This window comes from Bos taurus, chromosome 26 (genome assembly GCF_002263795.3).
Source record: "Bos taurus isolate L1 Dominette 01449 registration number 42190680 breed Hereford chromosome 26, ARS-UCD2.0, whole genome shotgun sequence".
Lineage (NCBI taxonomy): Eukaryota > Metazoa > Chordata > Mammalia > Artiodactyla > Bovidae > Bos > Bos taurus.
Window position 1 is genome coordinate 21,806,111 of NC_037353.1, and position 18,721 is coordinate 21,824,831.

Genomic DNA, 18,721 nt, shown 5'->3' on the forward strand with positions numbered 1-18,721 from the left:
TGCTGGCAAACTAGAGGTGGAGATGGCAAGACAGGAACAGAAGTGCTGCCACAGGGAACAAAGAAGCAGGACAACTTGACTAGGCCAGAGTTGTCTTAGGGAACCTGTGCTCAAGTTTCAGGCTTTCATACCTTCACCCAGGACCCCTGCTACAGTGAGTAACTTGGTCTGTGCAAATCCTGGAGCCAAACACTGGTGTATAGGTGGCTGAGGACAACCAGCACTGGCCTCTGCCACTTATTTACAGCCGAGTTGGGGAGAATAACCTAGCAACAACAAGACCCACATTTGTGTTCTGTGTGAACTACACTAGAATCTTTTCAAGTGGGGTCCTCTCATAGCCACCCTATGAAGCTATGAAGGAAGCTATGAAGCTGCCAGGGTAGTGACTTAAAGGGTAAGAATCCGCACAAAGAATGACCTTCTTGTGTCCCCAGATTCAGATTCATGGCTAAGTTGAGGTTAATTTCTTGGTTTGATTTCTTGTCTCTCCCATTGTCACTATCCCCTCATTCATATTTTATCAACTTGATTTGCAGAGAGGAGTACTATCAATCAAAAGGGCTTCCTATAGAAAGTTCCATTAATTCCTGTCACACATTAAGTTCAGAGATTGGGAGGTTCAGAGATTGAAGTGGGAGGACAGCAGAGAGAAATGGATTTGGTCTGAATCTATATTATCAGAGAGTGAAGTAACTGCCCAGCTACAGTTTAGCAAGTTCCATGCTAGAATTCAGCATTGTGATTTATACATTCTGTTTATTTGAAAATGTGTAAGATTCTGAGTCATCAGAGCACCTTAGAGGAGAAAGGCTTGCCTCATGTAGAGTGTAGGTGAGTTAAATGCTGAACTGACCACCAAACCATGTTGGCCTACTTGCCACCACCTGAGGTACCTAAATCAGCACTGAGTTCTATGTGAACATGAGGAGCTATGTCCCTTAGCCCCCTGGGCCCCTGCCCTTTAATTTCTCTGCTGTCTTTACCATAAGGTGGTAGTCTTCCTGCCCTCCCTCCGCTATCCCCAGCCCACTTTCCCACAAGGACTGCAGATTTACTTTTCATAGCTATGTGTCTCCTGGTCTTCCCAGCTTGCACTTACTCAATCCATCAGCTCTTTCAAGATTTTTTTCTGTGTTCTTTTCTGAATTACTTGCTGACTTTTCCCTTCTTTTTCCTACTAGGAACCATCTTACCAAATGAAACTCACTTTTCTCTTTCATGCCCCTTCCCTTCTGCCCACTCCCCCAACACTCATCTGTGCACAAGCTTGCATATTTCTGCCTTTGCTCAGACAATTCTTTAGGTTTACGCTGCTTCTCTCTTCTCTACCTTTGCTCAGACAGTTCTCCACCCTGCTTCCCTCTTCTCAGGCTTTTCCAGTCCTGATTTCAAGGCAAGTCACTTAACGCCTTAGAGCCTGTTTTCCCATCTAATAAATAGGCCTGATAATCCATCAGGGTGGAATGAAACTACAAGGAAAAATATTCAGTTGGACACTCTTTGTAAAAGTTTGTGTACACTTTAATTTTTGGCTGCACCACGAGGCTTACAGAATCTTAATTCCCCAACTGGGGATTGAATCTGTGCCCCGCTGCAGTAGAAGTGCAAAGTCCTACCCACTGGACTGCCAGGGAATTCCCTGTGTACACTTGAATGTAAACATTTCTTCCCAGCTACCTCCCCTTCCACATACACACACATCCTATTTACGGAGTGCTGGGGGTGGTGGAAGTGGGACGTGGGCCCTGCTGTCTAGCGACATGCAGTCTCACAGCCGCACAAACTACAGACTGTATGTGATGAAGTGCCAAACTGAGCTTTGGGGAATTCTGAGAAAAGGGATGACATGTCTTTTCCAGGGTCCCTTCAGTTAAATAATGACAGCTACTTCAATCTTATTGACCCTCTGTTAGGCCAGTGCCCATCTGCCTGTTCCCCTACTCCCTGCTCCTCCAGAGTTCAGATTCCTAGGCACATGTGAGGCTCAGTTACCTATGACCCTGTGGCTCTCATCATTTTGGTCTTATTCTTAGACCATATCAGTACTGTCACAAATGAGAGAGGGAGGATCAGACCAGGTTGTGGCTAGAGCTCAGGTCTGATTTTAAACCCTAGAGGGAGATTTAATAGGTGTTGGGAAGGAAGCATGACCCGAGTTGAGGGGAAATTGCGGGGCCAGGGTGCATGGGAGGACTACCCTAGTTGAATACGGAGCTGGAGAGTTGATTCTTAGGAGGCTTCTTAGATTGCTTCTGGGTAAGGTGATCAAGTCTAGAAAGGGAGGGATATTTGCTCGCCTAGGAGGAGCTCACTGTAAGATCTGGAGTAAGAATGATATTCAACATGAACTGGAAGGGAACACAGGTGTCTGAGTGACCCAGTCCCTGAGGAGGTAGACCCCAGTTACATCTAAGAGTTGGTCTGAGTGGACAAGTGCAAATGTTTGTGGCTTCTTTAATCAGAAAAACAGCATTTGTCTTTTATGCACTTCCGGTCAAATTTTTATTCATCCCTTCAAGACTGACCCCCTCAGACCTCAAGCTGAAAGAGCAGGCGGCTGGAGACACTTGAGCTAGGAATCAAGACCCTCATCTGGGTTGAGAGCTGCCCCAGCACTTGGTGTCCACCTACTCTGCCCCTCCGTCCTAGGCAGAGAGCAGAAGCAGGTAGCAGGAGCGCAAAAAGTGAGCTCCGCATTAGAGGACTGGCCAGAGGGTCTTCGGAGCGTTGCCAGAGGACAGGTGTGCACATCCCCCGGAGAAAGCAAGCCCAAGGGGTCCTAGGTCTGAGGGGTAGGAAGGTGGGATAAGTCCTTACAAAGCGCACAGGGTGATGAAACCACCACCAGGGGGCGCGGCCCTAGGGGGCGGGACACGCCAGACGCCCGAGGGCACTGTGTGAGCCTTGACCTATAGTATAGGGTGGGGATGCGAAAGCAGAGAGCGCCTTTCCCCGCACCCTTCCCTGCTGGCCCCGCCTCCCTGGCCCCGCCTTCCAGGCCCCTGCTCCACCCCCGGCTCCGCCTCCACCAGCCCCGCCTCCGGCCGCGGCCCCTTCCTCCCGCAGCTGGTGCTGTGGGGCCGCGGAGCCGCGCATCGCCGTCTGCATGGCCCGGGATCTGCGAGCAAAGGTGAGACAGGCGTGGAGTGCGGGCAGCGGCAGGGCCTGCGCCGGGGGGCAGGGGCCAGGCCAGGCCTTCCCTACGTCTGTTAAACCTTCCAGGCTCGGCCAGGCCTTTCTCACCGCCAAGTCCCCTAGTCCCGCATAAAAGCTCTAGAGGGGCGCGGGCCAGGCCTCGGGCGGCGCTGGTCGCAGACCTGCCACCGCAGAGTCGGGATCTGGAGTGGGGCGGGGGCCCGCGTGGTGAACAGTGCTCCCCGGGATCTGGGTCACGTCTCCTGGCGTCTGGCGGGATCGAAGGAGAGCTCGTCCTCGAGCTGCAGCAGGAGAGACTGAGGTTAGATCTGAGGAGAGGAGAGAACCGCAAACTGTCCAGGATGAAGGAAGGCGAAGGTAGCGGGGGAGGGGCTCTCAGGCCCGGAGAGACCATCATCCTACTGGGCAGAGAGGGATATCGCCTACACTAGGCGGGTGGACATCTGGGATGAAGGTTGACAGCCTGCCTATCCTACATTGATCCTGTTGGCTACCCTCCTCAGTTCCCTCCACCCCAAGATCTAATAGCGGGAAGGTGGTCAGAGTTCAGGGGGCCGGCCCTGGGGGAGGATCGCAAGCTTTGGAACCTGAGATAGTGTGCGGGATGTGGACTGGAGACCTTGAAGCCTTGTGGTCACTGGGGGAAGGGGATGGCAGCTCCGCCCGTCCCCCCGCCCCATTTAGCCCCACCCTCCTGCCCAACAGGTTAAATGCAGGCTGAGCGCTCCCAGCCCAAATTCCATATCTAGAACTGCAGTAGAGGTGGGTTAAGTTACCTGTTCCATTGCATCTTTACTTTGCTACATCAAGGGGCCTCCTCCTGCCTGGGTTATGTAGCCCCTCCATCCCTTGCAAGACTGGCCTTGACCCATGCACGCATCCTATTTGAGCATCTGAGATCAGAAACTTCCCTCCTCTTTACACACACACACTCACAAACACAAACTTGGATTCTGGGCTTAGAATTAGGACTTTGGGGAAGGGAGGCAGGGTTCTGCTCTACATCTCACCCTCAGTGGATACTGATAGCCTCCAAGCCTGCCGTGAGAACTGGACCCCTATGTGTACATATGCTTGTCTCTGTGTAGATGTAATTGTGTGTTTGAGGACTGTGTGCATATAAATGTAGTTGATCCTTTTGTGGACATGATGGTGCCTGACTCACTGTATCCGTGGGATTGTGTGCGTGTCCCTACAGGGGCAGGACCCTCCTGTGAATAGGTGTACAGTCTTCCATAGGGACATGTCTGGGTGTATAACCCTCTTTGTTAATCCCTGAGACTGGGTGCCTTGCTAATTGAATGGGCATGTGAATACAACTTTACATGTAAATATGTATAGACAGGTGGCAGGCCCTTTAGGTAAACATATGTGTGCAGACCTCACTGTGAATGTGTGTGGCTGACTCTTCATGTGTATGTGTGCTCATAGCCCTCCTATGAATATGTATGTGTGTGTATCTATGTGCATGCACATCTCCCTCCTCTGGACACACGTGACTCATTTAAACCTCTGTCAGTGTGCCAGGCACCACGCTCTGAGTGGTTCCTCTGACCTGGGGTGTATTCCTCTTGCCCAATCCTAGAGGCTGATCCCTCCTAGCCTTAGGGCTCCCCCCGCCCCTGCCCCACTTCTGCACTAAGCAAATAGGAGGCCCCAAAGGTAAATAGGTGTGCCTCCACAGTGAGAGATGGGGCCTGGGCAGTTTGCCTGGGGCCTCTTGCTGCCCCAGCCCCCAGACCAGGATCCGATGCCCCTCCTGTGGTCCAGGGAGCCTCTTCAGTCTACTCATACGCCATTCTCCATTTTTGGGCTCTGCTCCAGAACAGTAGTGACCTTTACCTCTTGAAAAAACCCTCCAAATTCCGGTTTTCCCCCTGGCCAATTCCCAGTCCCTGCCCTCTCTTCAAGGCCACCTAGTTAATATTTGACCTGGAAGGAAAGGGAGAGGCCAGTGGCGCTTCTGGCTTTGTCTCATGAGATTGGGTGAGTCAGGTTTTCTCCACACCTAGCCCAACCAAGGAACTTCAGAGATCAGACCTGAAGTTCAGGGGTCAGATCAGACCTACCACCTATCCCAATCCCATCCCCATCTGGTTGCCATGAGGGAGGGTCCAGGTGTGGTAACAGTCTCCAAGATGTACCAAGGGAGGTAGCCAAGGTCTCAGGGACCCTATCATTCACCTTTTCCTTGTTGCTCATGCCTCAGTTAAGTGACCTTGCACGCTCGAGCTTCCTGTTCAGGTATGACAACTGCACTGCTGAGAGTGGGGGAGGGAAGAGGGGGCAGATACCCACCTTGGTGCCTGTGAGTTCCTGTTTGCAGGTAGGGGCATGTGTGGATGCTTAGCCAGAGGATACAGTACAGACTCGCATGGGCAGGGCAGAGATGTGCACCCCCTTGGAGAGGAATGCTGAGGAGGAGAAGTATCTAATTAAAGAGAAATTCCAGAGGGAGCTTTCAGGCCAGGGAAAAGAAAAAACAAAGGGAAAATAGGACAAAATAAACAAAGGCCCATTAAGCATCTCTGCCCAGGCCTTCCTGCATAAGGCACCCCCGCAGGCGGAGGGGCAGCTGCTGCCCGAGTTGGGTCTCACTGTTGGGAGAAGGCATTCTTCCTGAGAACCTGGGCTCTACCAAGATGGAGGCCTAGCTTAGCTTCTGACTAGGTTACAGAACGGCTGTCACCTGAGATTTGGGTTGAAGGGAGTCTAGGGTCTTGTAAAGTGGGCAAGCTCCACCCAGCTTCCTGCATCTGAACAGCAAGGAGGACAGAATGACGGGGTTCATCCTCTTGTGGGAGTTTCGTAGATGCTGGGCCTCCTCGCTTTGATACCACCTGAACTCAGAGGGGAATGCTATCTACTTTCCATCTACACACAAAAGAAAGGACTTTTTTTCTGTTTGTTTTTTCTTTTCTTCAGAAAACAGACCTCAGTGAACCAGAACTAGCCCTGCTTTTGGGGCAGGGTGACCCCACCAGTGATCTACAACCCCTGTGTGACCCCACCATGGAATTTGTAACTGATGCCGAGAGGCAGTCTGGAATCCACCCCTCTTCTTGACCTCTTACCTGGGATTCCATGGCTGCACAATCATGTGATTCCATGTCTTCCCGATTCCAGGACCCTCCCTGGCCCCATGACCTCTGACCTTCTAAGCAACCTCCCTGGACCTTAATACCCTGTGACTATTCTTCCCATCATCCCCCAACCTCTGGCCCTGGCTCCCTTTGGGAGTCTTGTTGGTCTGGGCCTCCCCAGGAAGATGTGGGGGAGGCTCTGGCCCTTCCTCCTGAGCTTCCTCACAGCAACTGCAGTCCCTGGACCCTCACTGCGGAGACCATCCAGAGAACTAGATGCCACCCCACGGATGACCATCCCCTACGAAGGTTTGACAGCCCCAACCTCGAAAGGCAGCAGGAGCCGGGGGCTGGAGGTGGGGAGGCAGGCAGTCCCAGGGCTGGGCTCACAGATCCCGCTCTCCCCAGAGCTCTCTGGGACCCGGCACTTCAAGGGCCAAGCCCAGAACTACTCAACACTGCTGCTGGAGGAGGCCTCTGCAAGGCTGCTGGTGGGAGCCCGAGGTGCCCTGTTCTCTCTCAATGCGCAAGACATAGGAGATGGGACTCACAAAGAGGTCAGCCCCTGGAGCCTAGACCGCCCAGAGGGTATCCAGCTTCATTCAGCATCGTAGGACCTCAACTTCCTGGAAACCCTGTCAGTCCTCTGTTAACCCCCTGGTCAGACAGCACTGCCTTTCCTGGCCCAGGTCTCCTTTACATCCAATGCTCCTTCTGACACTTTCCTCACCCTGGGGCCCTATCACCTTGTCCCACAGGTAATGGGGAGAGGCAAAGGCATTGGGTTCTATGCATCAGCCTATTTCCTTTACCACCCCCTCCAGATTCGCTGGGAGGCCTCTCCAGAGATGCAAAGCAAATGTCATCAAAAAGGGAAAAACAACCAGGTATGTGATCCGCCCTGTTCCCAACTCCTTTCCTTTTTCTCTTCAGTGGGGGCTATCACAGTTGGTGGGGACACAGATGGAGAAACAGATCAGCCAGTCAGTTGCAGCAACCACAATAGACACTGTGAGTGCCACTGGAGGGGCCGGCCTGGGAGCGATACTTGTAATGCAAACATCTGGTGACCTACTAGTGTGGTTTTGGATATTATCTTAATCTCCTCTGGGCTCCCAAATAATAATCATGATAACAATAGGTAATCTCTAGTAAGTGCTGACTTAGCTATTATCTAATTTCATTCTAAAATGATCCTAGGAAATGGTGTTATCCTCCACTTTCAATGAGAAAAATGAGGCTTTGGTCAAGGAATAGCTCAAATACCCACTTTTCCATAGGTATTAGTGAAGTGTCAGGGTTCCTTGGTGGCTCAGACAGTAAAGTGTCTATCCTTAATGCGGGAGACCTGGGTTCAATCCCTGGGTCAGGAAGATCCCCTGGAGAAGGGCATGGCAACCCACTCCAGTACTCTTGCCTGGAGAATCCCATGGACAGAGGAGCCTGGTGGGCTACAATCCATGGGGTTGCAAAGAGTTGGACACTGGACATGACTGAGAAACTGACACTCTCTAGTGAAGTGTCAGCCCTTTCTAGCTAAAGAACAGAATGTCTGCAGGGGTCCTATATCTGGCTATCTAACAGATTTATCTGGAGAGCTTTTTACACAGTTTTTATTTTTTTGTGGCGTGGCATATCGGAATCTTAGTTCCCCAATCAGGGATCGAACTGGCACCCCCTGCAGTGGAAGGACAAAGTCTTAACCACTGGACTGCCAGGGAAGAACCTGGAGAGCTTTTTAAAAATACCCCAAGGCCCACAAGCTGGGGGATTCTGACTTAGTGGGTCTGCGGCACTTAAAGGCGTCTCCAGAAGATTTCATCAAAGGATGCCTCTAAGTGTAACATGGGTGGAAAATGGAGCTGCTGAAGCATATGGAGCCCAATTTATGGAGGGCTGTTAACACCCAGCTGGGGGTTTGGATTTTATTCTGACAGTAGTACCCTCACCATTTGATATTTTAGAGACTTTCAAACTTTAACATGCACTCGAATCACCTGGGTGTATTATAAATGCGGATGCTAACTCAGAAGGTCTGGGGAAAGGCCTGCGATTCTGCGATTCTAATGAGCTTCCAGATGAAGCTGACACACTGCTGGTCCCGGATCATTCTTTGACTTTAGAAGAACATTTCCCAAAGCATGTTCTGAGAAGCAATAATTTTCAAAAGAGATGTTTAATAGTTAGATGAGTTTGGAAAATGCTGTATGCTCAATCCTACAATGCACAGCGATACCCTTAAGGCTTTGAGGTGTCTCCAGTAAAGGTAGCTTTTACCTGTGGTTTTCTATTCATTTGACCACAGAACTCCCCCTCCCCGATCCCCCCTTTTTAATGGAAACATCTTGGGGAAACACTATTTTAAGAATACTTATCTGGTCTCAGGCACTAAATGAATTAAAATAGAGTGAGTCTGGAGGGAAGAAAGGTAGTGCGGAGGTGGGGGGCATCATATGGGTCAGAGGAGGGAGGCCTGAGCAAGCTGGTGGAGAGGAGGGCTGGATGCCAAAGTCTGCACCTGGTGAGAGTGGGGTAAAGACATAGAGGCCTGCATGGACTCAAACCCTGGGTAACAGACAGGAGGAGGAATCATTAACAAGGCAAAGAAGTCAAGAGGGCATCGGCTTAGGGCATTTGATAGGCAGAGAAGGCCACTGGCTGCAGGAGGGTGAATGAGGCCAGAGGAAGGGGCAGGGCTCTGTCATGTAGGGCCAGGAGCATGTGGGGCCCTATGTTCAGGACTCTGGTGAGTCACAGAGGGTTTTAAATACAGCAGTGACATGATCTGGTTTACATTTTTAAAATATGCCTTGGAAAGTGGGTTGCAAGAGGGTGCTGACTGGTAGAATCTCTCTGAAAGGAAAATCCAGACAATGGTAACAGCAGTCTCCTTTGAAGGCAACAGGATAAAAAAGGAGGCTGTTTACAACATATCCCTTTGTACCTTTTGAATTTTACACCGTGTGCATGTATTCCTCATTCACTGAATCAATAAACAGCTTTTGTAAAGACAGGCAGAGAGGTGGGGGAGCTGTCAGGTGGTCGCTGTGGCTGCCCAGGGAAGAGATGACGGTGATAATGTGGACTAGGGTGGTGGCAGTGGAGGGGAAGTGGACCAAGTCATGGGACGTGTAGGATAAAGACTTAATCACGGAGAGACTGAATGTGGGGGTGAGGGAATGGGAAGCAGCAAAGATGACGCCTGGTTTCTGGACTGAGTAATAGGATGGACGGATGAAGTGAGGTGGGAAAGACTGGAAGAACAGGTTTAAGGGAGAAGATGCACAGGACGGAGGAGGGGATGAGCCTGGTTTCTGACAGCATGAGTTCGACATGTCTGTGGGCTAGCAGGTGGAGCAATGGCTGGAACCTGGGGGGTAGGTTTGGTAATGCCACCCTGAAGTGGGTGTGGGAGCTCCATGACTGGCAGACGGTGCTGTGAAGATGCAAGAGAGAAGCATCTTCAGGTGGTGAGAGCCCTTGGAGCCCCCAGACTAGGGGACTACAGAAGATGCAGGAGAAGCCAGCCAAGTGTGTCAGGTAAGCTGAGCTAGCCAAGGGAAGAGCAGTCATGCCCCTGGGAGACCAAAGGACAGCAAGTTCCCAGGAACAGTCTGTGTCCTGAGCAGTGAGAATACCCACCAGGATCTTAGAAAGAACCGTTTGTCCTGTGGGTGGGGGCAAGAGCCAGACCACAGAGCTGGCCTAATGGAAGCGGTCTCTAAGGAGGCCCGGGGCTCACAGCCCTCATCTATCCCACAGACCGAGTGCTTCAACCATGTGCGATTCCTGCAGCGGCTCAATGCCACCCACCTCTACACATGTGGGACTCATGCCTTCCAGCCTCTCTGTGCAGCCATTGTGAGTGTGTTTGCCCCTGCCCTGACTGCCGCCCCTGCTCCCTGACCCTGGACCCGTCTGACCTTCGGCGACAACCCCTGTTGTCCTCAGGATCACTGACTTTGGGCCCTTCCTCCCCCAGGATGCTGAGGCCTTCACCTTGCCAACCAGCTTCGAGGAGGGGAAAGAGAAGTGTCCTTACGACCCAGCCCGCGGCTTCACTGGCCTCATCATTGGTAAGCATGCTCTCCTCTCCACACAGGCCCCTCAACCACAGGCATGCTGTGAGACATGGATCTCATTGCTAGGACTTGCCACCCATGTAGTATTATGTGTCTTGTGTGTGATGTGTCTCTCACGCTGGGCATGTTCATGCCTCAGATGGAGGCCTCTACACAGCCACTCGGTATGAATTCCGGAGCATCCCTGACATCCGCCGGAGCCGGCACCCACACTCCCTGAGGACAGAGGAGGCACCAATGCACTGGCTCAATGGTTAGGAGGATGAGGCCCAGGGTGATGGGGGGCAGGGGACTGTTTCTGCATCCGTACTCCCTTGGGCAGTTGACCATCATCCCATCCCCAAATCCCCAGGTGAGCCTGTCTCTTCCTGGGTGTGGTTGAATAAGGGCAGTGCGGTGGGGGTGGGGGCAGTGGGTGGAGATCCCCAAACTATCTCAGAAGCTACCTGACCCACAGATGCTGAGTTTGTGTTCTCCGTCCTGGTGCGGGAGAGCCAGGCCAGTGCCGTGGGTGACGACGACAAAGTTTACTACTTCTTCACGGAGCGTGCTGCTGAGGAGGGTGCAGGCAGCTTTGCTCAGAGCCGCAGCAGTCACCGCGTGGCCCGTGTGGCCCGGGTGTGCAAGGTGAGGAGGACTGAGGTCAGGGCAAGGGTGTAGAGGCTGAATCTCTGACCCTGGCCACTGACCCCCTGCCCCCTGCCCCCCCAGGGAGACCTGGGAGGGAAGAAGATCCTGCAGAAGAAGTGGACCTCCTTCTTGAAGGCACGCCTCATCTGCCACATCCCACAGTATGAGATGCTGCGCAGTGTCTGCAGCCTGCAAGCTGACACCTCAGCACACACACACTTCTATGCGGCCTTCACGCTGACCACACAGTGGTCAGTTCAGGGATGGCGGGAAGGCGAGGGATGGGGACAGCATAGGGACTGGAGCAGAGGTCAGGGGAGATGAGATAGGACCCCCTGGGGGGAAGCCAGCTGCAGATGGAGAACTTCAGGCACGTCCAGGGGTCTGCTGCCACTCAGGAGAGGGCCTGTGGACTTGGAGCTGGCATTGGTCAGGGCGACGGGGGGCTCCAGGCTGGGCAGGTAGGCAGGCTCCTTTCGGTGTGACTCAGCCTCCTCCCCTCCATCCCATCCTTAGGAAGACCCTCGAGGCCTCAGCCATATGCCGCTATGACCTGGCCGAGGTGCAGGCTGTCTTCGCAGGCCCCTACATGGAATACCAGGATGGTGTCCGGCGCTGGGGCCGCTACGAGGGTGGGGTGCCAGAGCCCCGGCCTGGCTCGGTGAGTGCTGAGGCCTGGGGTCAGTGCTGAGTAGACAGGACCCCTAAGATGGGGAGGAGGTGTAACCTTGTGGGGAGGGTGGGCCAGTGGTAGAATTCTAAGATTCACCACCCTATCCCCCACCACAGTGCATTACAGATTCACTGCGAAGCCGAGGCTACAACTCATCCCAGGACTTGCCATCTCTGGTTCTGGACTTTGTGAAGTTACACCCACTGATGGCTCGGCCTGTGGTGCCCACACGCGGACGGCCCCTGCTGCTCAAGCGCAGTGTGCGCTACACACACCTCACGGGGACACCTGTCAGCACACCTGCCGGACCCACCTATGACCTGCTCTTTCTGGGCACAGGTGCTTCTGACCCCTGGCCTGAGCCCTTTGGTGACTGCTGGCCTGAGTCCTTGATCCCTATTGACGTCCAGTCCCCTGGAGGACCCTGATCACAAAACCCTGGTGACCACTGATGTTGATTCTTCAGTGAACAATCACTACTGGTCCCCAAGGACCACTAGCTCTTGGTGACTGCTGACTCCTGTCACCAACCACAATGACATTTGACCCTGGTCACTAATGCTTCTAAATCCAATAATTCTTGCCATGACTAGTTTGGAGTTTCCAATCTCGGGAGAACCCACTGCTACTGGCTGAATCCTTGTCCCTGACCTCAGGACTCCAAGCGGTTCCCGTTAGGCTATTTATTGCAGGGGGCTGAGAGTAGATTCCACTGGAATCTGACCTTCTGCCATTCCCATACCAGCTGATGGCTGGATCCACAAGGCTGTGGTCCTGGGCTCTGGGATGCACATTATTGAAGAGACACAGGTGTTAAAGGAGCCCCAGTCTGTGGAGAACCTGGTCATCTCTCCGATGCAGGTAGCCCCTGACTCATGACCCTCAATATTCTGGTCTTGCCAGAGTAGACAGAGGGAGGTGGGAGGCTGGCCACTGGCTCTGTGTGTGTGTGTGTGTCTGTAAGTGGGAGTGAGGTGCTGCCAACCAGCTGTTCTCTCTGACTCCTAGCATAGCCTCTACGTGGGGGCCCCAAGTGGCATCATCCAGCTACCACTGTCCAGCTGCTCCCGCTACCGCTCCTGCTATGACTGCATCCTGGCCCGGGACCCCTACTGTGGCTGGGACCCCAGCACCCATGCCTGCATGGTGACCACCACCATAGCCAACAGGTCCCAAAGTAGCAGGTGAGAGGCATGGGAGTCGGGGGGAGGGGGGCGCTCAAGGGTCCCATTTGCCCCGGGGATCAGGGCCTAAGGGGTGAAGGAGGGCCTGCCAGCTGCGGGGAGTAGGGTCCAGTTGTTAGTAACAGCTTTACTGACCCTTCCACTGGGCAAACTACAGCCCAGTTCCCCTTGTTCTTGAATCCCAATCCTCTGTCTCCAGGACAGCACTCATACAGGACATGGAGAGAGGAAACCGAGGCTGCGAGGGCAACAGGGACACAGGTAAGTGCCATCATGGTCGTGTGTGGGTCTGGCAACATAGTCTGTCATCTTTACCATCTGATGCCATCCGTATGTGCATATATATATCTGAATGACTCTGTCTGTGCTTTCACTGAGAATGACCCGGCACAGAGTAAGTATTCAACAAACATTTGTTGCAAAACGAAAAGTTATAAATAAGCAAACAGGTTCAAGATGTGAAGTTTTTCCTCATTTCTGGAGCTTACAGCCAAGTATGTGCACAGGCAATTAAATGATCCCACAATAAATTACAATTCTTTTCTTTGGCTTTTTTTGATACAAAAGAAATAATTACAACTAAAGGATTTGAGAGATAATAGGTTCTTCCCCAAGGAAGATCAGATGACTGAGCTGATATCTGAAGCAAGAGCAATAATCATAATAATCATAGCTAATATGTACCGAGGATTTACCATGTGGCAAGCACTGATCAAACACATGCATTTCGTTTGTTCTCAGAGCATTCCTATGAGAAAGGTGCCATTATTACCATCTCCATGAGGGGCAATCTCTCCGAGTAACAGAGAGAATAAGTAAACTACCCAAAATCGATCAGTTCTTTGAGAATTTGAGCCTAACCCCAAGCAGGCTAACTGGAATCTGAGCTTTTGTTCACTGTTATGCTTTCTCCTCCAAGTTAACCTGGCTAATACAGGGCATGAGGAAGGGGATGACACCCAAGTAGAGGGAAGAGCAAGCTTGGTGTTTGAACAAGAGAAGAGGCTGGAGAGATGGGCAAGACTGTGCTGAGGCAGGGGGATGGCATCATCAGCTTAGTGTTTTTAAAAGGTCACCCCACTGCTGCATAAAGAATGGATTAGGTGAGGGCCAGCAGCTGGGGAAGGAGAGACGTGAACAGGTCTGAGAAAGATTCTGGAAGCAGAATCTTAGTGAGGGTTAGATACAAAGGTGAAGGGGAGAAAGAGACAAGGGAAACTCAGGTTTCTGGGAAATGGCTGGTGGTGCCATACACAGTGATGACAATTCAAGAAAAATACCCAGTGTAGTCTAAGAGGGAGCTTTTGGCCTCAGTTCCTGTGACATGTCCAAGAGATGTACGGCACGTAGAAGAAAGTCAAGTCTACGCTCAGTAGAAAACTCTTTGTTGGAGGCAGAGATGAGGAATCACTGGTAGATGTCAGGAACTGAAACCAGTGAGATGGGCCCACTGAACCTTGCGTGGGAGCATGAGCACAGAGGGCTTAGTCCTGCAATTCTAGATTCTGTGCGTGGTGCTGGGGATCTAACAGTGAACCACCTGGCTTGCCATCTCCAGTGCGTCCCAGGATAAGCAGGCACTGACCACGTTCTCCTGTCCCTTGCTCCCTCCAGGGCCACCACCACCACTGAAGACCCGTTCTGTGCTCCGGGGTGATGATGTCCTATTGCCCTGTGACCAGCCATCCAACCTGGCCCGGGCCTTGTGGCTGCTCAATGGGAGCATGGGCCTGAGCGATGGGCAGGATGGCTACCGCGTGGGTGTGGATGGGCTGCTGGTAACAGACACGCAGCCTGAGCACAGCGGCAACTACGGCTGCTATGCTGAAGAGAACGGCCTCCGCACCCTGCTGGCCTCCTACAGCCTCACGGTGCGACCAGCCACTCCAGCCCCTGCTCCACAAGCCCCTGCCATGCCTGGGGCACAGCTGGCACCGGATGTGCGGCTGCTCTACGTGTTAGCCATTGCTGCACTTGGTGGCCTCTGCCTCATCCTGGCTTCCTCCCTCTTCTACGTGGCCTGTCTTCGGGGAGGTGGACGAGGGCACCGTCGAAAATACTCACTGGGTCGGGCCGGCCGGGCAGGGGGCTCTGCTGTGCAGCTGCAGACAGTCTCAGGCCAGTGTCCTGGAGAGGATGATGACGGTGATGATGGGGAACGGGCTGGGGGCTTAGAGGGTGGCTGCCTCCAGATCATCCCCGGAGAGGGAACCCCAGCCCCGCCGCCGCCACCCCCCCCACCACCACCAACTGAGCTGACCAATGGGCTGGTGACGCTGCCCAGCCGGCTGCGCAGGATGAATGGCAACAGCTACGTGCTCCTGAGGCAGAGCAACAATGGAGTGCCAGCGGGGCCCTGCTCCTTCACCGAGGAGCTCAGCCGCATCCTGGAGAAGAGGAAGCACACACAGCTCGTAGAGCACCTGGATGAGAGCTCTGTCTGAGCCCAGCCTCCCAGGACAAATGCTCTTCCAAACCAGCCTGCCTGTACCAGGCTGGGCCGCTGCCTCCCCAACGGACACCTTACCCTCATCCCCGCAACTCCAGGCCTTTCTCCCAACATTGTGATGTCCCTGTAGGGCTGGCCAGCATCAGGCCCAGCCAAAGCCCCCTTCTCAGTCTCTCCACAGACTCATCTGTGAGCAGCCCAGGTCAACCGGTGCTCCTCAGAGGTAGGTGCCCCTCAGGCTCTGCAGTCCTAGCCCCCACTCCTCTTCCTTTTTAACCTAAGCACTTGGGAGGAGAGGATGCCATCTTCCTGCCCCATTTGTCTGCTTACACCCTTCCTCTTTCTCCCAGGCAGGGCTCTGCAGGTCCAGGTGGCCTCAAGGTCACCACCCTCTGCCTGGCCCTATGTGCTGGATGGTCCTGAAAACAAACCAGACCTCTGCCAGCCACCAGAGCCACCTGAGCCCTGCGTGCATTCACGTGCACACATGGAAGAATGCCTATCAGCTGGGCTGCAGGGCCCCACCCCCACCTCCTGGTGCATTCCTGCGTTTCATCCCTTCTTCTGGACTTTGGGTACCCTCTCAATTGCCACCTCCCATCCTATCTAGTCTTCCTGTAGTCCCAGCCCCATGTGATGACCTCTTTGACAAGAGCTTGGCAACAGGCCAGCCTGGGAAGGTAAGACTACTGCATCCTTCCCTCTTCTCCCCTAACGTGTAGCCCTTGTGAGTCAGCCTCCCTACTCCCTGGTCACTCTCAGGAGTGCCAGAGACAGCTCCGGGCATGGTCTTCCTCACGCACATGTGCTTACATTTCCATTCACATGCACCTTCTGAGCCTCCCCTTGCTGCATCGAACCTGTGTCTGTCGGATTTGGTCCATGAACATTTCAGAGGGAGACCTGTCTCCCATTTAGCTGTCCTTGCAGACACTTCCTTAGGACGGGTGACCAACACTGCACTCAATGAGCCAGCCTCCCTTTTGGGGACCAAGCATTTGCTGCCCCTAGATCAGAGCAGGAGGAGGAGAGATCTGATGTCTCACCTGGCACTGATGCCCGTTCTCGGAACTATGCAAAGGGCAGAGGCTGGGAGTCTGGATGCTTGGCTCCCACCCCTGTCCTACCTCACCGGGGCACTTTCAGGGTCCAGGGGCCTCTGAAGTCTCCAGGCCCACATGGGACAATCAAAACCTGACTGAGCTCCCCCATTTCCCTCGGGTGAGGATGACTGTTATTTTTGTAGCTGAGAACGTGGAATCCCACGGATTTTTACTGCCCTTCACCCAACCTCTCCTTCCTCTACCCCACAATGAATGTATTTATTGTAAACTGGCTACACTTCTTTAGAAATGCCACCGCTCACCACGCAGGTAGGCGGGACAGGCATGTGACAGAGTGGGGAGGCTGGGCTCAGCTCCTCCCCCTACTGTTGGTTAATAAATACCCTTTTCCCCACAGCTACTATGAGTGGTCTGCTTGGTCTAGGCTGGTCTTCCCCTGATCACCAGGAGACAGGCTTCTAAGCTTATGATAAAGATGCTTCAGGGTGGGCTTTGCTTTCCATAAAACCATTTTCAGGGCTTCCCTAGTGGCCCAGTGGTAAAGAATTTGGCTGCCAATGCAAGAGACATGGTCCGGGAAGATCCCATAAGCATCTAAGCCCATGCGTCACAGCTACTGAGCCTGTGCTCTAGAGCCCAGGAATACAACTACTGAGCTGTTCGCCACAACTACTGAAGCCCATGTGCGCTGGAGTCTGTGCTTCACAACAAGAGAAGCCACCGCAACGAGAAGGCTGTGCACAACTAGAGAAAGCCAGTGTGCAGCGATGAGGACCCGACACAGCCACAAATAAATTATTTTTTTAATTTTGCAGAAGTTGGGATCCTCAGCTTCCATCCTGATAGTCCTGAGCAGGCACACAGGCTTTTTAAAATGATCACTATTTACTGATCGTGGTGATAAGGGGATGACAAAATTAATGATAATTCAAGAATTCATACAAAAGTTTCTAGATTTTTACCTCCTGGCTCTTTTTCTCATCATCTCCTCCCCTCCCTAGGTCTAGAAGATGCTGCCTTTTAATCAGATGGTCTGAGAATCACTCTTTCCAAGGGTTAAGCCTAGATTAATCATATGGCCTTTGATACTACACCATCCTGAAGAGTTATTATTCATTTTGCTTCTGGTTTTAGGATAGTCAAAAAATGGTGTTACAGTTTTAAAATGCACATATTTTGAAGCAGACTTCAAGTGTGACCTTGGCAAATTTATTAACTTCAGTTTTCTAATCTGCACACAAACATTCACATAGATACAAAGGGCCTAGCCCAATGCCAGGCTCACAGCAGACTCTCTTGGTCACTGGCTACAGAAACAGGCCAAAAGGAATTCTTCAGAAGCCAGCCTTGAAAGCCCTCACTGTGATTTGAGATCACTATTATTGATTTGGATTTAAGAAATGAAGACCAAGTCAAATCTCTGAAGATTCTCAGGTTTCAGGATGTCAACTGGCTAAGAATGAGGAGACTCACAGTCCCTGCCCCTCACGGTGGACATCAAAAGAGACAGGCAGCTCTTCTTTATCCCAAGCAAAAGTACCCATTGGTGGGCTTCATCTGTCTCCCGTGAAGCAAACCAGGAGCAGGAACCACCTCTGCTGGAGTAAAAGTCCAAACTGTGGGTATGGAGTTGGTCTTCATTGTGCTGGCCGCTGGGTCGGGGCAGGATTCTGGACCTCTCGAGGGCGCAGCCCGCCCAGTGCTGTCGGTTTGTTGGTGAAGGGGTGCCACTGACCCTGGATGCTAGGACTGTCCGTGTGGAAGGGCTTGCGGATGCGGATCACGTCCAAACCCGACTGGTCGGCCAGCTTCTGCACCAGCGTGGCGATCTCCTCGACCGACTTGCAATTGAGGCTCTCCTCGCGCACAGCCCCATTAACTGGTCGAAGGGAGATGGGGATAACAGAAGCGAAGCAGGGGTCAGACGAGCGGCAGGCAAACGGGCCGAACCCCCCTCCGACGCCGCCCTCCAGCCCTCGCCCGGCCCCACTCACGGTATTCGGCCACTACTCTCGGCACACAGCACGGCCGCGGGTTCACATATATGACGACCCCGGGATTCCGGCGGGCGAAGTCGGTCACCTCCCGTTCCACGAACTCCCTGAGGGACCCGAGAAGGGTGAGCAAGGTGACCCCTGACCCGGGGCGACAGCGGCTGGAGTCGCATCCCCGCGCCCTTCCTCGGCTCACCTGGCGCCGCGGGACGAGGGCGCGTCACGGCTGAGGCTAAAGCTGAGCCGCTGCAGCTGCTGCACGTAGCGACCCAGCCCGTTGTGCAGGACACTCGTCAGGAAGCGGCTCGCGGTCCCGCGGGCAGTCATGGCCACAGCTCTCCAGTCGCCAAGCCGGGTCTCGCGGAGTGGAGGCGGGACGAACCAGAGGCTTCCGCTTCCGGGG

The 18,721-nt window shown here is 53.2% G+C and overlaps 2 protein-coding genes across 3 annotated transcripts; one reads left to right on the forward strand and one right to left on the reverse strand.

The window, feature by feature from the left end:
• Positions 1-3,051: 3,051 nt before the first annotated feature.
• SEMA4G (semaphorin 4G) lies at positions 3,052-16,720 on the forward strand. Of its 2 annotated transcripts, none has more exons than XM_010819899.4 (16): positions 3,052-3,133; positions 6,085-6,551; positions 6,651-6,799; positions 7,067-7,129; positions 10,005-10,103; positions 10,225-10,318; positions 10,464-10,577; positions 10,782-10,951; positions 11,036-11,205; positions 11,471-11,615; positions 11,744-11,966; positions 12,373-12,488; positions 12,636-12,811; positions 12,969-13,072; positions 14,426-15,483; positions 15,611-16,720. In XM_010819899.4, the coding sequence occupies exons 2-15, from the start codon at positions 6,428-6,430 to the stop codon at positions 15,253-15,255; spliced, it is 2,577 nt and encodes an 858-aa protein (XP_010818201.1). In that variant the 5' UTR covers positions 3,052-3,133; positions 6,085-6,427; the 3' UTR covers positions 15,256-15,483; positions 15,611-16,720. The 2 variants fall into 2 exon arrangements, with proteins under 2 accessions (XP_010818201.1, NP_001094587.1); NM_001101117.2 differs by having other exon boundaries at positions 3,078-3,133; positions 13,011-13,072.
• Positions 16,721-17,511: 791 nt separating this feature from the next.
• MRPL43 (mitochondrial ribosomal protein L43) lies at positions 17,512-18,680 on the reverse strand. The gene is made up of 3 exons (NM_174563.3): positions 18,515-18,680; positions 18,319-18,425; positions 17,512-18,203 (listed from the first exon to the last, which is right to left on the reverse strand). Exons 1-3 carry the CDS (start codon positions 18,643-18,645, stop codon positions 17,962-17,964), a joined length of 480 nt encoding a protein of 159 aa, NP_776988.2. The 5' UTR covers positions 18,646-18,680; the 3' UTR covers positions 17,512-17,961.
• Positions 18,681-18,721: the final 41 nt, after the last annotated feature.

Excerpts from the sequence above, each read along its gene's own strand:
- SEMA4G (XM_010819899.4), top strand. The coding sequence starts at position 6,428 with ATGTGGGGGAGGCTCTGGCCCTTCCTCCTGAGCTTCCTCACAGCAACT. Across the intron at positions 7,130-10,004 it reads AAAAAGGGAAAAACAACCAG|ACCGAGTGCTTCAACCATGT; the intron begins GTATGTGATCCG and ends TCTATCCCACAG. Across the intron at positions 10,578-10,781 it reads ACCAATGCACTGGCTCAATG|ATGCTGAGTTTGTGTTCTCC; the intron begins GTTAGGAGGATG and ends CCTGACCCACAG.
- MRPL43 (NM_174563.3), bottom strand. The coding sequence starts at position 18,645 with ATGACTGCCCGCGGGACCGCGAGCCGCTTCCTGACGAGTGTCCTGCAC. Across the intron at positions 18,426-18,514 it reads CCCTCGTCCCGCGGCGCCAG|GGAGTTCGTGGAACGGGAGG; the intron begins GTGAGCCGAGGA and ends CGGGTCCCTCAG. Across the intron at positions 18,204-18,318 it reads GAGAGTAGTGGCCGAATACC|TTAATGGGGCTGTGCGCGAG; the intron begins GTGAGTGGGGCC and ends CCCTTCGACCAG.